This window comes from Pogona vitticeps, chromosome ZW-PAR (genome assembly GCF_051106095.1).
Source record: "Pogona vitticeps strain Pit_001003342236 chromosome ZW-PAR, PviZW2.1, whole genome shotgun sequence".
In the NCBI taxonomy this organism is placed as follows: domain Eukaryota; kingdom Metazoa; phylum Chordata; class Lepidosauria; order Squamata; family Agamidae; genus Pogona; species Pogona vitticeps.
Genome location: NC_135800.1, coordinates 3,380,629 through 3,401,862, shown reverse-complemented (window position 1 = coordinate 3,401,862; position 21,234 = coordinate 3,380,629). Strand labels below are relative to the sequence as shown.

Below are 21,234 nucleotides of genomic sequence, written 5' to 3'. Positions count from 1 at the left end.
CCTTACCTCGAGCAGTCAGGAAACGCATCCCTAGAACAGCCAAGTTCCTGGAGAGCATCTGAGCGCCTGGGAAATTTCTTCCTTCTTCAGCAGGCAGGCCACTGAAGGAGACGCCCTTGGGGGGAAGGAAGAGACTCATTCAAGCTAGACACCCACAACTAAACCCATCAGCTGGCAACCCATTCATACGAGGACGACCGGTCTGCTAACCATGCTTAGGAGGAGACTGTGCAGTTATGTCCCAACTTGCAGAGTCTGGAAAAGCTACATTTCAGATTTCAACTACCAGAATTCACCCAACCCGCTTTCATTGCTACCAGGCCTGGTTGCAGGAAAGCTAGGCTCAAAACCCAGGCCATTATATTGCTCTCAGTATATAGTTATATCTTTTGGTCCAACCTCTGTAGAATGGAGAATGTCTGGGGAGTGCCAGGTTGCCTATCCCTGCTTATAGCGCCTCCTGAGTTTTATTTACTCATTCATTCATTCATTCATTCATTCATTCATTCATTCATTCATTCATTCATTCATTCATTCATTCTTATCCCGCCTTTCTCCTTAGAAAGACCCAAGGCTGCTTGCACCATTAAAAAAACAACAGCAGTATTTAAAAGTCAAAATCAGTAATATATTTAAAAAAAGAATTAAACAAGTCTTATAGTAAAATGGTAAATAAAATCAATATTGGAACACCTATTAAGCGCGATGTGAACAAAACACTCTTCCAGTGAGCCAGGTGGGTGGAAAAAATACTGTACTCCCCAATAATATTTTCCCATGGAGCAGATCCACCAAAACAAAGAAAACATATAGACACAAAAAAAGGAGGCTTTTGAAATAAATTACTGTACCTTATTTGCATCAGGGGGCACCCATCCCTTGCTCCCTTGTTATTGTAGTGCTGGGCTTTTTTGGGGGGGGCAAAATTTATATGGAGTGGTGTGACTAAAAAAACAAACAAACCCAAGAACACCTGGCTAGTTAGCTGCAAGATCACAGGTAGCCTGCTAGTTTGAGGTATTTTTGCTTCTCCTTCCTTAGTGTAGTGGAAGGAAGTGAGAGAAACACACACACATACACATACAGTATATATGCTTATTCCAATGCCAGGTTGCTGTAATAATGCTCCATTTCCTCAGCCACTGCCAAGCGCAGATCCCATCCCTCGTGGTTCCGGCAGAGCCGACAGAAGGAGCTGGAACCAAACACCAGCGTAACTTGATATTTCAGTTCAAATGCCATTTAGTTTGCAAGAACATACTCAAGGCAATAAGAAGGATGAAGAGAACAAAAAGGGAGAGAGGGGAGGGAAAGGGGGAAGGATAAAAGAAAGAAACGAACCTCACCGTTAAAAACCAACATCCAGCATCTCTTGTGCCTTCTCTGCCCCGCAGGCAGGTGCAATCCTAAGAATTCTCAGCTCTTCCATACCACAGCCAGAACTATGAAGACATCACAAGCATTACACAACCAGGTTCACCTCGGGTCACCAATGCACTCTTCGTTCCAAAGCAGCTGCGCTTAACGCTAGGGTTTGGAGCTCACAAAATCTCGGTCATAATTTCCCCCCTATTAAAGTCAACCGTCGGAGAACCGACAGTGAGGTTATGGCAGCCAGAAGCCTCTGTGTCCCATCCAGGCCCCTTTAGTATTGCCAGCTCCCCTCTTTTCCTGCCCCAACCGTTACCAAACTACAGGCAAGCAAGTATTTTTGAGTACAGCCTTAGAAAACTGGCTTCCATGAGTTCTCCTTGACATAAAAACCAGCTCTGCTGGAACGGACCAAAGATTCACGGAGTCCACGCAACCTGCTACAAGGGGACTTGTGGGAAGCAAAGGCTAGTTCACCCACCTATCTTTCTTCTCAAGACCTGCAACAAAAATGGGTGTCAAGTTTTTGCGGTTTGCGAGTCCAAGCACACTCAAGCTGTTAAGACAGAATACCCAAAGAGAGATGTCAATACTGATGTGTGGAATCTCCCAACTTCTTGTTTAAAACAACTCTTTCCTTCCTTCTGAAAGCATGGATATCATTTTCCCACATCGTGACAGGGGTGTTATAGCAAAAACAAAGCATTCTCTGAGCCGTTTGCAATTGAATTGCACAGTCTACACATTGCCCCACGCCGGCAGCTGGGTATTCTATTTACAGATCTTGGAAGGATGGAAGGTGGAGTGAACCTCAAGCCGATTACCTTTATTTATAAGGTTTGTGCCTCCCATTTCCTCCAAGGAGCACAAGGCAAAGGACACAGCTGTCCCAACAGCCCCGCAAAATATGTTGCATAGAGCAGTGGTCCCCAACCTTGGGCCTCCAGATGTTCTTGGATTACAACTCCCAGAAGGCTTCACCATCACCTCTGGTGGCCAGGATTTCTGGGAGTTGAAGCCCAAGAATATATCTGGAGGCCCAAGATTAGGGACCACTGGCAGGGCTGGCCCAAGGTCACCTACGATGTTTTGGCTTGGCACAAACTAGGACCAACAAGGACTCCCCAAATGCTTCATCCAAGTAAGAAAAATGTTTTAGCATCGCTAGGTGCCACGAAGCTAAGGTTGTTGCTGCTCATCACAGGGCGTAGAGCACACCTCATTCTACAGCCCTATCATTGTTAAGGTTGGAAACTATTTCTGCTGAGGTCTTGGCACAGGCTAGCAAGACTTCAAAAGGATAAATATATATCTTCAAAGGAGGCAAAAATAAAAAAGGTAACTACACAACTATTTATTTCTGCCAGCTACTTAAAGCCAATTCCCCCACCTCCCCCTCCAAAAAATTTTGTATGTGCAGTGACTAAAATTCTGGGCTCAGTTTGAGAAATATGATTCTAATTTTAGCTCAGCAAACTGATTTTTGGGGAAAAACATTAAACTCAAACATTTAAAATTAAACCAGAGACTGAGAACCATATAAGCCTAATATAGCTCACTGGTTTAGATCTCTGGCTGTGGAGTCAGAGGCTAGGCATCCACTGGGATTGTCTGACAGGAGCTGGACTTGATGATAATAAGGTCCCTTCCAGCTCTGCAGTTCTCTTGTAATGATGATTTTCTGTCATTTTTTTAACAAAAACATAATGGCCACGAGTGGCCAAAAGCAAGTGAATATTTTCTGCTTTTTCAAAACAAAAGTATTTGGGATCCGCGGAAAACAGGCGTGGACACAGCCACCCAAGCTCCTGGTGCGAAGGATGCTCTAAGGCAAAAGAAGAGGAGGGAGTGTGGCAAGTTTGGCTGGAAGTCCCTGTTTTATGCTGGAAAACTCTCCATTCTTCCCACAAAACTCAACTGTGTCCACACCACATGGGCAAATGAAGAACACGAGCTGGGTCTGTCTTTGGATCTGAAAGTCCCATCTATGCCCTCCAGGACATTACAAGAGCCATCAAGGGTTGGAGTGACACTGTATGAGATACAGGTATGTGGCTCAAAGTACAGTATTACAGGACAAATCTGAATCCATGTATTGCACTTGCAAAGTTATGGTGGGGTATAGAGACTGGGTTCAGCCACTGGAGCACCAACATGCATGTCCAACAGCCTCCGGTAATGGACAGCAAAGAACACGATCCTCATCAGGAATTTCCACCCTGACATTCTGACAGCAATGGGAAAATGTCAGCGATATCACATAATACACACATGGGTCGAGCGGGGGAGAAGGTCGTTGGCAAAACAGACCTGAGCCACTTGTAGAATTTGCAAGGCATGGAGCAGGAGAATGGTAGTCACGTATCCGTGTGACAGATATGCTTCATGACCATCCCTTCTGAAGCCACTCTGCTTTATCCATTTCCTGCATTCGCCCCCCCCAACCTCCCACCAACAAGCACATCGCTCTCTCCACTTAAGCACGAAATTTCAGCTACCTTGCTTTCTGCACCTCTGTGGGCATATAAGAGAACAGCCTACCTATCAAGCAGAGAGGATGAAGCACACGAACACACACACACACACACACACCAGAGCTGCCTCCTAAAGCTTCTCAGAGATAGCAAAGCACTCTAGGAATGCAACACAAGGTCTCCTGACAAGCAGCAGACATGGATAGAGGAGGCGGGAGGAGAGAAAATGCCAGCTTCCCCTCAAAGGTTGCACTGACAACATGATGCTCCCCCACCCTCTGCCCCCCCCATTCAAAACAGCATGCTTTCCCCATGCAAGGTTTTCCAACCTCTCACCTCTCTGAGATTTTCCCCCATGTAACCCTTACTCAGCCATTACAGAGAAAAAAAGGCAGGTCTGCAGAACGCAGCTGGCTGCACACGGCTGAGAGCGCTCGGGTAGGAAAGAAGCTTCTACTCACACGCACAGGGAGCTGATGTCATTTCAGCAACTGGGGTGGAAAGTATGTTCCTCCCAGGAATAGGTTTAAAAAGGGAGAGAAGGAAAGAGGGACTCTAGAGGAGGGTGAAGCCCGACACGCCAGGGGCTGCTTACTGCATCTATTTTTGAGACTCCGAGGAGTCCTGACTTTACTTCACCATCAGAAAAAACCTGTGGAATAAAGCTTGTCACTCCACAAAAGGGAGCAATTTTTCACTTCAGTCATTGAGACACCGACCGGGAGCCAACAGGAAGTGCAGCGGCTACAACGGCAGTGTGCATTTCCAGACGTGGTTTCTATAGTTTGAAAAGCGATGCAGAAATTGTACAAGCAAAGCACTTAAATGAGGGGATGATGGGAGACCTAGTCTGAGACCACCAAGGCACACTTCGATTCATCCTTAAGGATGAGGGCACGATGTATTACCTTCCCATAATAAGCACTAAGCAAACTCATCTCTCTGCAGTTAAAACAGCCTTCTTTTGCACCCAACAGCTGTGGAATCCAGCTCCATCTTCCATCTTTGCCTTCTCCAGGGCAACCAAACATTAAAAAGGAGAGGACCTTTTCACCATCAGCTCCATCTTAAACCAAGACCAAATGTAATTTCTCCCCACTGGTTTTGGAGGCATCGCAATAGACACATGAAATTACTCGAATAGCAAGAGAGAACAGCATGACACGGGAGGGGGGGACAAGTTGTGAAGCATGAGCGACTGAATGCATCACAACCAATCTAGAGAAAAAGGGGGCTGGAGAAAAGAGAGGGGTCCCTACCTGCTTCTCCATCTGCAAGGGGGCTTCTCCACCAGACCCATGGTTCTGGAGCTGGGTAGGGGCAGGGGAAAGAGTGAGGGCCATGACAGTGGGCTTCAGGGACAAGCAAGGACGACAACCCCACGCCACCCAAGACACAAATCTCACCGTTGTCGTTGTCATCAGGAATTTCCACAATCACACCTCACACGTAAGCGCCTGAATTAGACAGGCGATTAGACTCGGAGACATGCAAGGATCGTAAAGCCACTGGACCTGAGCAGAGCCGAGCATTAAGTTCTCGTACCAAGCCCCACACTGGGTTCTATATTTTCTTGCAACATTTTTCTATTCCCCCCCCAAAAAAATCTTCAGTCTCCAACTCATGCTCTCTCCCTGCCTTCAGTTCTACACACACTCAAACCCTCTCACTTCTCTTCATATCCTACCTCTTGAAAACCTCAAAGCTCGTTGCTGGCCCCCTTCACATTCCCATAAGACGCCACCCCACACGCCCAAACACATTTATATCCCCAAAGTCACCAAGCCACCCTCTCAAGATGGACCCCTTGCCCGACACTTGCAGTCATTGAGATGACCTCTGAAGGCATATCCTCCACAATCTAGCCACTGCCATAAACCTGTTCCATATCAACCCCAAACCACATCTAGATTTCATTCTAATTCTCTAGCCCAGATCCATCACACACCGTGACACAAAAGCCACCACCTATTCTCTCCAATTAGGATTCCTTTAAATATCGCATCTCCTTCCCCAAACCAAACACAGTTAATCCCAAATCTGCTTCTCTACCATTCTCCCATACCCCCAAAGTCTTCTTTTAAGTCTAGGTCCAGGCATTCACCAGGCCCTCCAACGCCTGCATCCATAATTCACACACATCTCAATCTATAATTTGCTCCTGTCATATTCCAACCCCACCACCACCAAATGTTCGACCCATATCACTCTGAAACACCCCCCCCCCCAGATTATTGTATAGTCCACAATGTCGCTCCCATGACTTCCTTTCCACTTCAAAGCCCCATTACCTCAAACCCCACACCGTGGAGGCGCCTCCAAAGGTTTTTCCTTCCTTGAACCCCCCCCCAAAAGCCCTTCCACACCTAAGACTGAGAACGCTCAAAGCAATCCTCACCCCCCCATTCATCACAGACCCCCCCCACAGACCATCCTCATGTGTCACCTGACCAGGACCACTCCCGCTCCTGTCACCCCCCCAGGGACCCCCCCAAGCCCCTAATCTCAGCTCCCACACACCCTACACACTGGACCACAAACCCAAGGTGACTAGCGTTCCTTTACCGCCCCCCCCAACAAGCCCGGTCTCGTACTGCAGCACCCTCCCCTCAGTCGATGCCCTCAACAAACCCCCCCAAACGTTCCCTCCCTCCCCCCCATATTTCCTTCCATAAACCCACCAGCCCCCCCACATGCCTTCGGCAGCCCCTCCACATTCCCCCAACCGGGAACCCCAACATTTGTTCAACCCCCCCATTCCCTCAGTGGATACACCCCCCCATTCCTTTTGCCAACCAGCCCCCATCCCTCCCTCACCAGCACCCCCACCTCCACGAACCACCAGCCCCCTATCCCCTCATAAACAACCACCCCCCACATTGCCTCCCTCACGACCCCCACCTTTATAAACCCCCACCCCCACATTTTCCTCAGGAGCCCCTCAACCTTCACCCCAACATTTCCTCACACGCACCCCACAGCAAAAACCCCACACATTCCCTCATAAAACACTAGCACCCCCCACACTGCCTCCCCCACGACCCCCACCTTTATAACCCCCCACCCCACCCCCATATTTTCCTCAGGAGCCCCTCAATCTTCCCTTCACCAGGACCCCCCCAACATTTCCTCACACACGCACCCCACAGCAAAAACCCACCACATTCCCTCATAAAACACTAGCACCCCCCCACACTGCCTCCCCCACGACCCCCACCTTTATGAACCCCCACCCCACCCCCACATTTTCCTCAGGAGCCCCTCAATCTTCCCTTCACCAGGACCCCCCCAACATTTCCTCACACACGCACCCCACAGCAAAAACCCCACACATTCCCTCATAAAACACTAGCACCCCCCCCACACTGCCTCCCCCACGACCCCCACCTTTATGAACCCCCACCCCACCCCCACATTTTCCTCAGGAGCCCCTCAATCTTCCCTTCACCAGGACCCCCCCAACATTTCCTCACACACGCACCCCACAGCAAAAACCCCACACATTCCCTCATAAAACATTAGCAACCCCCCCACCCACACACACACACACGTCCTCTGCCCCATTTTTCCCCCAAGACCCCCAACTAGGTCACTCCCTCCCTCAGAAACCACCAGTCGTCGTCGTCCCCCCCCCAAATTCCCTCCCCATGGACACCCCCCACATCCCTCAACCCTCTCTCCCCACGACAACCCCCCCACACATCCTCTCAACAGGGGCACCCCACTTTCCCTCATAAAACAGCCCCCCCTTCCAGAATCCCTCCATAGGGACACCCACCCCACACATTCCCTCATAAAACGCCAGCCCCCCACCTTCCCTCCCCCCCAAACCCCCCCAACCTTCCAGAACCACCAGTCCTCCCCCCATATTCCCTCCCCCAGGGAAGAAAGCCCCCTCAACGTCGCCCTCCAACCCCCCCCACGCACCCCTCCCTCCCTCACCTGGAGGCCCGGCCGGTGTGGGGCAGCCCCCCCCCTCTCACCATCCGCGCTCCCGAGCCAGGCGGCAGCGGGAGGGGGAAGCGCAGGAGCGAGCCTAACCTGGGCACGGCCTCGCTCGGCCCGCCCCCTCGCCCCTTTCCGAGGCTCTCATTGGCTCCTCCTCCCCAACTCTGGCTTCCTATTGGCTCCTCAGCCTGCCACTCTCCCTCCAGGCGGCTCTGGTCCCTCAGCAAGCTCTCTCGAGCCGGGGGGAGGGGGGAGAGACCGAGCGCCACCTTCAGACCAGAGGGCGTCATTGCAAGGAAAGAAGCGCAGGTTTACCTGCATCGACTTTTTTATTTCCCCCCTCTCTCCGGGGGGGGGGGAGGTTTTATTTATTTTTATTTATTCGATTTATTTGATTTATACCCCCGCCCATCTGGCCTATAAGACCACTCTAGGCGGGCTTCCAATATAATGTAAACAATAAAATAATACAGAGTTACACAAATAATACTATGACAAATACAAAGATAGAATAGAAAATAAATAAAAGGAGAAAAAACAGAAAATCAGGGTATTAGCTGGAGAGAATGCCTGAATGTACAGCCATGTTTTAAATTGAGTTTTCAAAATGCCCAGAATGGGGGGGGGCGCGAATCTCAAGAGGGAAATTGTTCCAGAGGCGAGGAGCCACCACCGAGAAGGCCCGGTTTTTGTGTCTTTTCCTTCCGGGCCTCTCTCGGCGTCAGGTTGGGGGTGAATTCGGTCTTTCATTTTTTTTAAAGCCCCATCTATATTTTGGAAAATGCTCTTGGATGCAATCATAATCCGCGCACGCCGATTCTTTTGTAGCCGGAAAAGCAGCCTGCACGCGCAAGAGAGAGAAGTTGCCCCTTTACAGGCTGAAGAAATCCCAAGATTTGCAAATAATCATAATAAAATTTTTCTCTAGAAAGATACAGAAAGATCCCCAATGCAGACTGGACGTCTTCAGTGCTCACAGAATGCTGGCTGGCTGGGGAAATGGAAGAAAGTATGGCTAGATGAAAAGAGGACTCATTGACACACACACAGGCAAAGTAGAATAAATTCTACTCGCACACTTGTAAATAGCATCCTTCTTTCATACCATGCAGTTTGATAAATTAGGGTGGTGTTTTGTTGTTGTTGTTGCTGTTGTTGATTGGCCTACAGTTTCCGTCAGCTCCTTCCAGGATGACTGAGAGCAAGGAATTATGGAAGCTGGTTCTCCGCCATGATCTACAACACGATGATCAAATAAATGTAAAAGAAAAGAGCGTTCACGATCTTTTGATATAGCCATGCAAATGGCAAATCGGTCAGTTAGTGAAATGGCAAAACTAAGATTACCGCCATACCGTGTCAAGGCCAGAGAAGCCTCCCTGGAATAGACAGTGATGTTAGGAAACAGTTGGAAGCAGTAGGAAAAGAGGAAGGCCGGACACGCGGCGGGTTGATCCAAAAAGGAAACCACGACTTTTGACTTTGCAAGATCCTGAACAGGACTGTAATGGACAAGGTCCTTTTCACATCTTTCCCCTTTCACAGCTGGTCACCCCAATATCCCAGTTATTTTATTTATTTATTTATTTATTTATTTATTTATTTATTTATTTATTTATTTATTTATTTATTTATTTAATATCCCGCCTATCTGGTCGGATTTCCAGCTGTAAGAGTTACTCCCACCACTGTTGGCCATAATTTCAGCCCTAGTTTTAACTTTGTGTGGCTTGACTCTAAATGGTTTTAAATATCTAATATTTTTAAACTGTTTTACACAGCGTCGTAAACTTCCCAGAGATCCTACGATATAGGGCAGGCTATACACTTTTTAAATAAAGAAATCATGGCCTCTACTCCTCCCCCTCTCCCCTTAACAACAGGATACACAAGCTGCCCCAGTTAGGATGGACAGCAGCAGGAAAAGAGGAAGGCCCCCAACACGAGATGGACAAATTCCTTAAGGAAGCCATATATATATATATATATACACAAACGAATAAATAAATTTGCATGTATTATTCTGCTCCAAGAGCAGCCTCTTAACCTTTTCAGGCAAAAGCCAGGGATTAATTGTTTAGGAATAAACCGAACAAATCACAAAACAATCATCCTTCCTGAGCCGTAGGACTTTGTTATCAACAGGCACTTTGAGATTTCTTGGGGGTTTCTTTTCTCCCCCCCCAATCCGAATTAGCATTTAGTGCATTGCATCGCGTTGCTTTTATAATTGCTAAATAATTTGATCGCGATTCGCGCTCTATTGACCGAAGCCTCCCAGGGGAGAAAATTCGTCCTCAATCAGCTGTATATGGACTAAACCATTGCAAGACCGGGTAGGGGGGTGGTGGAAGCCTCGACGTTCTATCCTCCATCTGCATTCCTTCCCCTCCCCCCGTGCGCTGTGAGCTCATTGGTTGATCCAGCGCGCAGGTTTCTTGCTCCCTCCCGGCTTCCGTCCTTTCTTTTTCCGGTCGGGGGTTTGAGCCTTTCGCTGCTGCTATGGTGAGTCTCGGACGGTGGGTGGGGGGGGAAGGTTTTAATCCCGTTCCATCGTCGTCGGAAGGGTCTTTCGGGTCAGGGTTGGGGACCGGACGGGACGGGGAGAGGTCTGCGAAGGAAAGCGGCGGGGAATGGGGAGCCACCGCGGGAAGGCTATTGGAGGCGAGGGCGGGGAAGTCGGTAGGCCGCAGAGGCGCAGAACTCGTTATGGGGGGGGTGAAATGGGGGGGATTGGAGGGGGGCAGAGATACACTTCCGGGCCTTAAAATCCGGATTGAATGCCTTTCTGTGAAGCCTGCGTGGAATCGCTTTTTTATCCCTTCGGGGAAAGCTAAAACAGCGGCGCCAGGCCCTGTTCACACGTGACGCCGTGGCTGACCCGGGTTTGGGAGGCTCCTTTAGCGAGCCCTTCCCGTGCGTGACTCCCTAACACGCGAGGGGTTCGTTGGCCCTCCTGCTTGGCGACCCTCTTGGGAATTGCAGCCCCTTGTTTGGCCCTAAACCTGGTGACACGTGTAGGACAGTCCAGAAAGCTTTTAAGGTCGGTTCCAGCATAACTCCAGTTATAATTCGGGTTAGCCTCTGGTTTTTTTGGGGGGGGCGCAGTTGCCACTCACTGGCTGCGCTGGGTCTTTGGATTCCGAAGGCTGCTTTGGATGGATGGATGGATGGGGTATTCCGGGTCATCTGCTTTCGGGAGAGAATTCCTCATCAGCATCAATGGGATGCTTGTAGGATTAATTGCCATTTAACCTGATCAAGGTACCCAGTGGTTTAGATCAAGTCGGTAAAATATTCGTAGTTTGCTTATAAACTATATATTTTAACGAGCTTGTGCAAAATAATTCAGGTACTGGCCGGGGAGAATAGGGTGCATGTATCAATCCTCTGTTTGAGATGATGAGATGGGTAGCCGGGTTATTAAGAAGAGAGAGGATCTGGATGGGATCCCTCTATTAAATCCGGTTTCACAAGAGTGCTCCATGGAGCATCTGTGAACCATAATACAGGGGTGCCTCGCTATACGATGATAATCTGTTCCACTGAAATCGCTGTTTGGCAAAATCATCGTCTAGCAAAAAGCATTTCCCCATTGGAATGCATTGAAACCTGTTTAATGCATTCCAACGGGGAAGAATCGCCGTCGTCTAGCAAAGATCGGCTATAGGAAAGCCGCTTTGCGAACTGCCGATCAGCTGTTTCAGTCGCTGTCTTGTGAAGCTTAGGTCCCGAAAACACCCGTTTTGCGAGTGCGGAGGGAGTTGTCAAAATCGTCATCTAGCGAAAATCGGTTTGCAAAGCAGGGACCAAACCTTGTCCAGCGAAATTCCCCCATAGGAATCACTGTTTTGCGAATCGCTATAGCGATTGCAAAAAGTCAATGTCTAGCGAAAAAAACGTCATGCGGGGTAACTGTCTAGCGAGGCACCACTGTAAATAAATAAAAATAAATTCTGTTGCTCTTTTTAACACCTTTGAGGTTTACCGTTTAGCCACAACGTCCCGTATCAAGCTGCTTGTCCATTGAGCTGCTTGATCCCGCAATCCGGACAGAAACGAGTCTTAATCGGGAGCCGTGCCGTAGCCGACCCTCTGAATTCGACGTCTTGTTTTGCCTCCTAGGCCAAAATCAAAGCCCGCGACTTGCGAGGGAAGAAGAAGGAAGAGCTGCTGAAGCAGCTCGATGACCTCAAGGTGGAACTCTCTCAGCTCCGCGTCGCCAAGGTGACGGGCGGCGCCGCCTCCAAACTCTCCAAGATGTGAGTCCTTCCAGCCCCACAGCTCTGCAAATGTCCTGGCTTGGTCGGGACTTAGGGCCTTGATGGTCGTGCGTTGCAGTCCCATGCGTTTGCATTTCATGTAAATGAGGGGTCTACCGCCCATGGCGGAAGCCACTGGCTTCTGACCTCAGGGAGACAATCCTGCCCCAAACCCATTGTGTCACCGCCCTAGTTGTGGAGGAGTGTTTTTCTTCCTTCACCGCCAGGCAGAGAAGGGACAGCGCGCAAGCCATCCTCCTGCCAGCCGACTCTCCGGCCTGCGCTGAATCCTTAGGAGCGGGAAGGCTCTAATCCGTGGGGCCAGATGTGGCCAACATGATTTCCATATCTGGCTTTCTTGGCGCAAGACGAAAACCCATCTCTCCGTTAAATAGAGGCAATGACCCTACTAACCCCCTCCCTCCAGGTGTTTTGGGAATCCACCCCAGTCATCCCCATCCATTAACCACGCTGGGTGGAGCTGATGGGAGTCGGACTCTTAACCTCTGACGTCCCATCAGCCTGCTGTAGAAAACAAACAGACTCCAGTTCTCGCATCCCCAGCCTTCAGTTGCTTTTCCAGACTCGGCTTTTGGCAAGAAAAGGAACGTAAGCCCCCCCGAACACCTGATTTGAGTGCTGAACTCCGGTGTTGCTCTCAGTTTTCCTCCTATCCTGAATCCTCTCTTCCCTTTTGCAGCCGGGTTGTTCGCAAATCGATTGCCAGAGTGCTGACGGTCATTAACCAGACGCAGAAAGAAAACCTCAGGAAGTTCTACAAGGTGAGTTTGAAGCTGTGGATCGTCTGCCTGCCGACCTTGAATTTCACAGAATAAAAGAGTGGGTCTCTGCTAGGGGAAAACGTACTAAAAAATTGATGAAACCATGGTCGGTAGACCTTCCGGTCTTTTTTTTTTTGACAGGAGACCCCTGGAGTCTCTAAAAAGCTTCTGCTTCTGACCTCGGAGCAGGGTGGTTTTCCAAAGCTGTGTTTTGCAGGGCTCACACCCAACACTGCTTGAGATCCCGTGGATGCAGTGCGAATCTGCCCTTGCTAAAGCATTCTTCTGCCGGACAGCCTTCGCTTGGGCCGTCATGCCCAGCAGTTGTCCGGGAGGTACATGGCGACACCTTTCCCCAGCAACGTTCTAACTCCAGTTTAGACTTTTGCAACCTTTAAAATGACTTGGAAATTGCCAGTGTCTCAGGGCTGCCAGGTTAACAGTGACTGGGAACGTTGAGTTAAAACAAAAGACAAAAACGTGGTGGTACCTTAAAGATTCACTTTTAGAATTTTTTTTTTAATGTCTGCTTTTATGGACAAGTCCACTCCATCATACATAAGAGAAGGAGATAGGATATGGTAAATATTTATAAGTGGCATCAAAGTATAGATTTCAAAATGCGATCAGAATTTCTAAGCACAAGCTTCTATGAAAGAAATGTGTATCAAATACATGATCGTTGCAGTGTTAGATACCCGCTGACTTTCTTGCCAACTAAACCATGATATTTTGAGATCTATACTTCGTATACTTCGATGCCATGTATAAATGTTCTCCAAGTTATAGTTTCTTTGAGGCAGGCATTATGTTTTCGTGCCCAGCTGATCCGAAAGCCTGCTTCTGTTCCACTTGCGTAGCCCAAACTTTGAGATCCTTTCCAGAGTCTCCTGCTTCGGACAAAAGGCTTTGCCACCCGGACTGGCATATTTTTTTTTTTTGGCCTCCGACTCCTTTTCTGCTGATCGGGCCCCGATCCGGGTCTCCCAAAAGTCTGTCCTCCCTGCATTCAAACTTTTCTCCCAACAGGGGAAGAAGTACAAGCCCCTGGACCTGCGGCCGAAGAAGACGCGCGCCATGCGGCGCAGACTCAACAAGCACGAAGAGGGTCTGAAGACCAAGAAACAGCAACGGAAAGAGCGCCTGTATCCCCCTCGGAAATACGCGGTGAAGGCATGAGCCAGCCCGGCTGGCCGGCATTTTACCATTAAAAATGTTCCGTCTTTGGAAATCCTTGGCTGTCGTCCTTTCTTCAGCGCTCAACGTTGCTTTTTCACATTTTAGTCCAAACGTTGAATGGAATGGATCCGTAGTTACCGGCTGGGAAAATGGGAGGCAGTAGGAAAAGAGGGAGATCCAATGTGAGATGGACTGGCTCCCTAGGGGAAGCCACAGGGTTGAGTTTGCAAGAGCTGAGCAGGGCAGGTGAGGACAGGAGATTTTGGAGATGCCTTATCCATAGGGTCACTGTAAGTCGTAGGCAACTGAATGGCACGAAGCAACAACAGTTTTATACAAATTGAACACGTCGCTTCCGATTACGGTGCATGTTTTTGAGTCCGTTGGTCGTTTTTTTCAACCCCTTTGTCGATATGTTTGTATATGCATTATACAATATGGATCTATATAAGCGTTAGGGTATACAGAAAACTACGTTAACCTTTCCTGTGAAAAAGCTAGTGGCCTGTCTTTTCTGTCTGGCCACGCGAGAACCTACAGGCTCCATTGGCAGCGTGGAAACGAGCATGGCTCTATATTTTGTAAAATTCTCTTCCAAAATAGGGGATAATGGGAGTTCTAATCCAAGCCATCTGTGGTCCCAAGGTTTCTCTAACTTGCTTTCAGTGCGCATGGTAATCGGAAGCTGCTGATTCTCGCTTCACATCGCTCTGGACCTGACTGCAAAATGTTAAGTCGTCCAACTTTTGGAAAGTGTTTGGAGCCGCGGCGCCCAACCCCGGCTTCCCCCGGCGTTCTTGGACTACAACTCCCAGAAATCTCTTGCTGGGCTGGCCAGGATTCCCGAGAGTTGCCGTCCAAGAACACCCCGGGGACCCAAGGTGGGGACGCAGCGGCTTAAGAGCCACAGATGTCGCGTTCTGTCCAGTCTTGTCACAACAACAGAGCCGGCGTGAGCTTGTTCGGAGCGCCGGCCTGGCGTGGGAGATCCAGATTCTCGCTGCCGTGACGCAGAATTTGCAGCCCTCCCCTTTTTTTTTCTTTCTCGCCTGACCTGTACAGGGTTGGGAGAAGATGCCCCGGAGGGAGGCTGTCTGTGTTGCTTCAAGCGGACTGGAAGATCGGATTAATACAAGTTTCCTCCCTCCGTGGAATTTGTATTAAGCGCTAATAACAAAGAGAGGGATCCGCTAGACTTGAGAATGCACGAGGGAGGCGCAACCGGCGCATGTTTGCACACGTCCCCTCTTGGGAGTGGCACAGCACCCTTCCTGCCCTGATTTGAACAAAAGGTTCCAGAGTCAGAAGGTTGGGAGTTCGATTCCCCGGTGTGCCACCTTAATGGGGGCTGGCCGGCGCAGCGGGTGGCGAAAGGCTTCTGGGAGTTGTAGTCCAAGAACCTTCCGGGGAGTCATGATTGGGAACCCCTGGATTTGATGATCTTGAGAGATCTCTTCCACCCTGACAATTATATGAAGCACCTCAATGAAATATCCAGATGTGCGACAGCCGCGGGAAAGCACAACAGCGTAGCAGCTGGAGGGAGCAGGCAACGCGCCAGCAGTTTCGTGTCCAGAAATGAAGCTAGGGTGTCCTTTTTTAAAAAAAAAATGTTTCTGTTCCTTGAGGCTATGCGGAAGTAAGCCCAAGGCGGCTTGCTCCTTCCTCCTTCCTCTTAAGGATGATGCCTGAAACAGTTTTTTAAAAAATAACATTTCCTCGTTGGGACGTTTCTTCACTTTTTTCTCTGGTGGGAGATCACGAGATGGGGTTGTAACCGATGGGTGGGAACCCTCAGAAATGAAAGTTACAAACAGCCCCGACCTTTCAGTCACGCTGGGTGGAGGAAGTCTGGAAACCGTCATTCAAACAAGTAACTTCCCTAAATTCAGGAACTTCAAATGAGCCTGCATCATAATATTTCAACCTCCTGGCAGCCGCAACGCATTCCCCACCCTCCCCGATCTGTAATGCCAGCAAGATAAGACATCCGTTGGCGAATTCTGAATTGCTCAAAAGTCCTTTTTGCGCCACAGCAGAAATACAGAGATTCACAGAGAAGAATAGCTCCCAGTTCCCCAGAATAGTCCACCCCTTTCTCCTTAACTGGCACTTACAGTCTCAGTAACTCATGCTGAGATATTTGGAGGAGAAAGAATAAAAACGTTTCATTCCTTGCTGTTGCGGACAGATGAACGTTAAACTTTGCAGCACGCATGCTCAGCCTCATTGGTGTAGTTTGGGATTTTTTTTTCTGCTGAAAATCTGTTTCTAGACTGCAATATCGAAGGTCTCCAAAAACCCGCAGCCACCGCTCTCTCGAGCATGAATGGTTCAGTTTTGGCTGCCTAAAAATCCACATTGATAGAATCAGTTTGATATTAAGATATAAGACTACCTTTCTCCCCCACTCCCCAATACTTAGGTGAGAATAAACTATCCCAAGACTCTTTCTGTAACGAATGTCAGACGTCGGTCCATTTATTGAAGACTTCCGTAAGTGGTGCCCCGCATGACGCCGATAATGCATTGTTAAAATCGCTGTACAGCGAAATCGTCGTCATGCGAAAATGTGTGTATAGGCTCAGTCAAGTGAGACCTTTACTAGGAAGAGGCCCCAGATCCTAAAGAAACTTTGCAAGCTTTTTGGTTTGACAGAACGTTTCTTCAAGAAAAAAGGGAGGGAAGGACAAAATAAAACTTGGCAGAAACCTCACGAAATTTGAGTCAGTGCACTAACAAACCTTTCAATTGCTGGTGAGAAGGGTATAGGGCCCTCCCGGATACCTTTTACCCGCTCCGCCAAGTGTTCTGTTTGTTCCAGAAGCTGACAGCGGACCTGCAGGACGAAAAACCTGCGGCCACACAAACCAGGTTTGTTTGAAGATGATGGAAAGCAGGGGACTGATATGGGTAAAAACCTCTGGCAGGAGGCACCTTCTAGTCTCTGGATTTAGCCCGTTGTATATAAATTTTCTGGGTGCGGTTCCATCCTGACCTCTTTTTTTTTTCCTGATGTCTGAAATTCAAAGAATGCAGTCTTCGGATAATCTACACTTCCGGTGGAGCGAAAGCAGCCATCGCCAGCTTCCCTAAAGATAAACGGTCTGCAGAAACACCCCGGGTTCCGCAGAAATTAAATTTGTGGCCCCGGACTTCTGTTGCGAACTCCTTTGCATCTGAATCTGTTCCCGCGGAACTCAATAGCACTTGTTTGCTAGGTGAAATATTATCCAAACATTTTATACTTGCGTTTGGAATCAAATGATGTTCGAATTATGCTCTGCTTTCTTTCCGCTTTATTCCAGTAATTATATTGGACTGCTGTTGTTTGGGATAATTCACTGGACAACACACAATGGCAATTAGTATTTATATAATGTGGTCGTAAGTGTGTTAACAGTTAGAACTTCACACGATACGTGCAAGTACTCAAGAACCGTCATATTTACAATAGTTTTTAGTATTTCATAGTGCATTTTAGATGGCATGCAATTGTCTTTGTGATCAATGCGGTTTGGCAGTGAAAAAAAGGCGGATTTGACAATATTTGAGAACTAACTTTCAGTGGTCCTTGATATTTGAATAAGGACATAAAATAATATTTAATGTTTCACAGTGCCCTGGCCTTTAGTAGCTGATGCTTGATATGTACAGATATTCTCTGTTCAACAGGGCAAAATGGACAACATGCAATATTTTGCATTTAATGCAAAGCATGCAGTATTGTCTTGCGATGATATGATCCATGGCAGTTCGTGACTGAGGCTGGCAAAATCAAAACAAGAGATATCCCAAATTTTACATCACCCGCTCTTCAAATGCCTTGCCTTTTTAGTTTTGATGATCAATATTAATTAGTTGACAAACCTTCCCACATTCGTCCCGGGAACAAAAAAGACTCACAACGAGATTTGGACGGGTCTAAGGGATTTTTGCAAAGATATGTTGAATTACACCTGCCATCGTCCTCCGATGAGGTGTGGATAATGGGAGTCACTGTCCAACCTGTCTGGCAGGTCCATATTGCGATATCTCAAGGCTCAATCCTTTGGAATAAGCCGGGATCAAGTTGCAGCACTTGCGTATAAAAACCTGCTACGCCGGTCTTATCTAAGAGGTCACGAGCCACATGCAAAGCATTCCTTAGCTCCGGGAAAACACCTTTTTCCTTGGAACTGGCAACCTTTCTTCCGAATTTCTCCACCTGAACAAGTCTGAACCACCACAACTCTCCCTGGCTCTTTTTATCCTGATAACCACCACCCTATTAAAAAAAAAAAGGAAATCAGGCTGAGGGGCTTTGATTAGACCATATAGTGGGTTTCAGAGCAATGGTAGGATTCGAACTCAGAACCCCCAATTGGGATGCTCTTAATGATTCCCCGGGGCTGGCCAGTATCAAAAGCCACAATCCCTGTTCTAACGCCCGCCGGGGAAAATACAGTGCTTAGCTCTGGATTTCATCCCTTCCCATTATATTTTATTTATTTAAAATGTTTCTTAAATACCCCCCTTCTCCTTAAAAAAGGACCCAAGGCAGCTTACAAGAGTCAAAGCTGAAAACAGGAAGTATACAAATACTTTAAAAGGGATCAAATAAAACCATGCTTAAAAAAACGGTAAACAAAAGCCACACCAACAACACAATTCAAAGCAACAAGGCACGACAATCCGTTTAATAACCCCGGTCGCTCAGGGAAAGCCTGCCTGAAGAAAAGGGTCTTGGCCTGCTGGCGGAAGGACAGCCAAGAAGGGGGCCCAAGCTGGCCCTCCAGTGGGAGGGAGTTCCGCAGTCTCTGGAAGCAGCCACAGAGAAGGGCCTCCAAAGCACGCTTATGAGTGTGACTTCTGATGGTCTCAAGGGAGACGAGGTCCTTGAGACCGCGCGGATCGAGGCCGTTTTAGGCTTTGTAGGTTAAAAATGGCACTTTGAACTGTACCCGTAAAGAAATCGGCAGGAATATAATGCCGCATATCTCTGCAGGGATCTTATTTATTGCTGCTTTGAAACTGCTCCTTTCTACCCACCTACCCGGGGAGGGGCAGGATGGAGGCTATGCAAACAACAGCGTACACCTGTCTATTGTTGAGCGTTTTCCGAGGGTTTTGCATGATCCGAAGTCTAGCATTCACACACCCCGGGAAAAGGTGATAAGAGGGGAAACAAAGCGGGCAGGTTTCCGAAACTCAGCCTGCTTTGGTCCAGGAGAAAGGCACAAAAGTGAACGCCATGGGGCTCGGTTCGCAGGATACGGGGGGATCTTGTGGCGGTGAGTGAACAAGATGCCTTAATTTTGCGATACGCTGAGCAACAGTAGACAGTAGCAAATGTTCGCAATCTCCTGCGTGCCCTGAAAGAAAGAAAGAAAGAAAGAGAGAGAGAAAGAGAGAAAGAAAAGAAAGAAAGAAAGAAAGAAAGAAAAAGAAAAGCTGAAATAGTTTCTGTATGGAAATCTGGGTTTATATTACCTGCATCATTAGTTGTACACTTTGTAAGGGGATCAGAGATTTGGAAGACTTTCTCAGCCTAGCCTACCTTATAGGGCTGTTGCGATTTATTTTATTTTATTTTATTTTATTGGAAAGGGAATGTACTGCCCCGTGCAATTTGAGAAGGCGTGCATGCTGATAGTATGCCCCTGTCTGAATTTGACTTATGTGGCTTTCTGATTCTTAAATGGGGTGCCCAAGAAGCCATACATTAAAAATATTAGAACTCTTTCTTTCTTTCTTTCTTTCTTTCTTTCTTTCTTTCTTTCTTTCTTTCTTTCTTTCTTTCTTTCTTTCTTTCTTTCTGGCATAGCTTACAGCAAGCAGAAATTGCACGAATCCAGCTTTTTCCTCAATGGGAGGTTTGAACTCCTGCCTGCTAGACCTGCTAGACCCCGTGAGTTTCTAAACGCCTTCCTGTCTTCCGTTCCCCCTCCCTCTGACCTCCTTTCCCATCCTTCCTTTTTTCCCCCCTCTACTCGCTCACACCCCACCCCGGGCCTTCAGTGGCTGTGATCGGCTCCGAACTCTGCGTGTAGTAAAGGCGGCCAACGCTTCACGCTTTTTCAGCAGGTCGAGTCTTGTCCCCAATCCATGGCGCCGAGGGAAACAGGCTCACCTGCAAAAAAAAACTTCGGATTGAAGCCTCCGTTCAAGTCACAGCTTGAACAACAGAGAGTTGGCAGCCTTTTTGGGCAATGGCAGAGTCAGTCCACCGGCCTCTCTTCCTGAAGCAGCAGTTCTCTAACTTTCCAGAAGTTTTGGGACCTCATCTCTCCGAAGCTATGCTATTGTAACCCAAGTTATAAGGTCCTTCCTTCCTTCCTTCCTTCCTTCCTTCCTTCCTTCCTTCCTTCCTTCCTTCCTTCCTTCCTTCTATCCATCATCTCTTCCTTCCTTCCTTCCTTCCTTCTATCCATCATTCCTTCCTTCCTTCCTTCCTTCCTTCCTTCCTTCCTTCCTTCCTTCCTTCTATCCATCATCTCTTCCTTCCTTCCTTCCTTCCTTCCTTCCTTCCTTCCTTCCTTCCTTCCTTCCTTCCTTCCTTCCTTCCTTCCTTCCTTCCTTCCTTCCTTCCTTCCTTCCTTCCTTCTTTCCTTCCTTCTATCCATCATCAGCTCCTTCCTTCCTTCCTTCCTTCCTTCCTTCCTTCCTTCCTTCCCGATGCCTGCAATTCCTGCATCTTATCCACTAGGGGGCAGCCTTGGGACTGTGTGCAGCTGGCCCAAGGCCCCCCAGGCTGGTTCTGCTCCCTGGAGGCAGAGCGGGAATTCGAACTCCCAACCTCCGGCTCTGCAGCCACCGAGTTATCCAGCCAGCTCCTTTGGTTTTATGGCCATCCTTTCCGGGGGTTTTCTCAGCAGAGAATACTCCAAAGTGGCAGACCGTTCCCTTCTTGCCCAAGGCTACCCAGGCTGGCTCTACTCGCAGGGGAGGCAGAAATCGAACTCCCAACCTCCTCCTATGCCATCCAGGAAAGGTGGGCTTGCAAGCTTTAGCAGGGGGCCTGCCTCGACACTCGCGTCACCTCTGGACGGCCAGGCGGTCCGTTCCGGCTTGTGGCCAGAACTGGGTTTCCTGTGCAGGGCGGACGCAGCCGATGAATAATGGTCAGGGTGCCTCGAAGCGGGAGGGATTGTGTGTGTGTGTGTGTGTCTAAACTTCTCTTGTTGCAACAGCCCAGGCAAACAGCCAGCCTGCACACTAACAGCTAAACACAGCTGT

At 48.5% G+C, this 21,234-nt stretch overlaps 2 protein-coding genes and 1 long non-coding RNA gene across 8 annotated transcripts in view; 1 reads left to right on the top strand and 2 right to left on the bottom strand.

The window, feature by feature from the left end:
- SCAI (suppressor of cancer cell invasion) overlaps nt 1–7,929 on the bottom strand; it is a 52,612-nt gene extending 44,683 nt beyond the window's left edge. For 2 of the 6 annotated variants that reach the window (XM_072984610.2, XM_072984612.2), the window contains exons 1-2: nt 7,788–7,926; nt 7–115 (exon numbers count right to left, since the gene is read on the bottom strand). Coding sequence is in view for 2 of the 6 variants with exons in the window: in XM_072984613.2 (XP_072840714.2) it covers nt 7,788–7,831 (44 nt within the window). In the remaining 4 variants the exon portion in view is untranslated. Of the gene's footprint in view, nt 1–6; nt 116–1,346; nt 1,494–7,787 lie in introns of those variants that run through there. The other 4 variants (XM_078382823.1, XM_078382824.1, XM_072984613.2 and 1 more) reach the window with 4 other exon arrangements.
- A 2,219-nt stretch (nt 7,930–10,148) lies between these two features.
- Nucleotides 10,149–14,068, top strand: RPL35 (ribosomal protein L35). The gene is made up of 4 exons (XM_072984599.2): nt 10,149–10,298; nt 11,919–12,055; nt 12,756–12,837; nt 13,867–14,068. The coding sequence occupies exons 1-4, from the start codon at nt 10,296–10,298 to the stop codon at nt 14,014–14,016; spliced, it is 372 nt and encodes a 123-aa protein (XP_072840700.1). The 5' UTR covers nt 10,149–10,295; the 3' UTR covers nt 14,017–14,068.
- Nucleotides 14,069–16,076: 2,008 nt separating this feature from the next.
- LOC144585168 (uncharacterized) lies at nt 16,077–21,204 on the bottom strand. Its single transcript, XR_013539682.1, has 2 exons — nt 21,038–21,204; nt 16,077–20,128 (listed from the first exon to the last, which is right to left on the bottom strand). It is a non-coding gene; the product is annotated as an uncharacterized LOC144585168 (long non-coding RNA).
- Between the last annotated feature and the right edge of the window lie 30 nt (nt 21,205–21,234).

Excerpts from the sequence above, each read along its gene's own strand:
- RPL35 (XM_072984599.2), top strand. Across the intron at positions 12,056-12,755 it reads GCCTCCAAACTCTCCAAGAT|CCGGGTTGTTCGCAAATCGA; the intron begins GTGAGTCCTTCC and ends TCCCTTTTGCAG. Across the intron at positions 12,838-13,866 it reads ACCTCAGGAAGTTCTACAAG|GGGAAGAAGTACAAGCCCCT; the intron begins GTGAGTTTGAAG and ends TTCTCCCAACAG.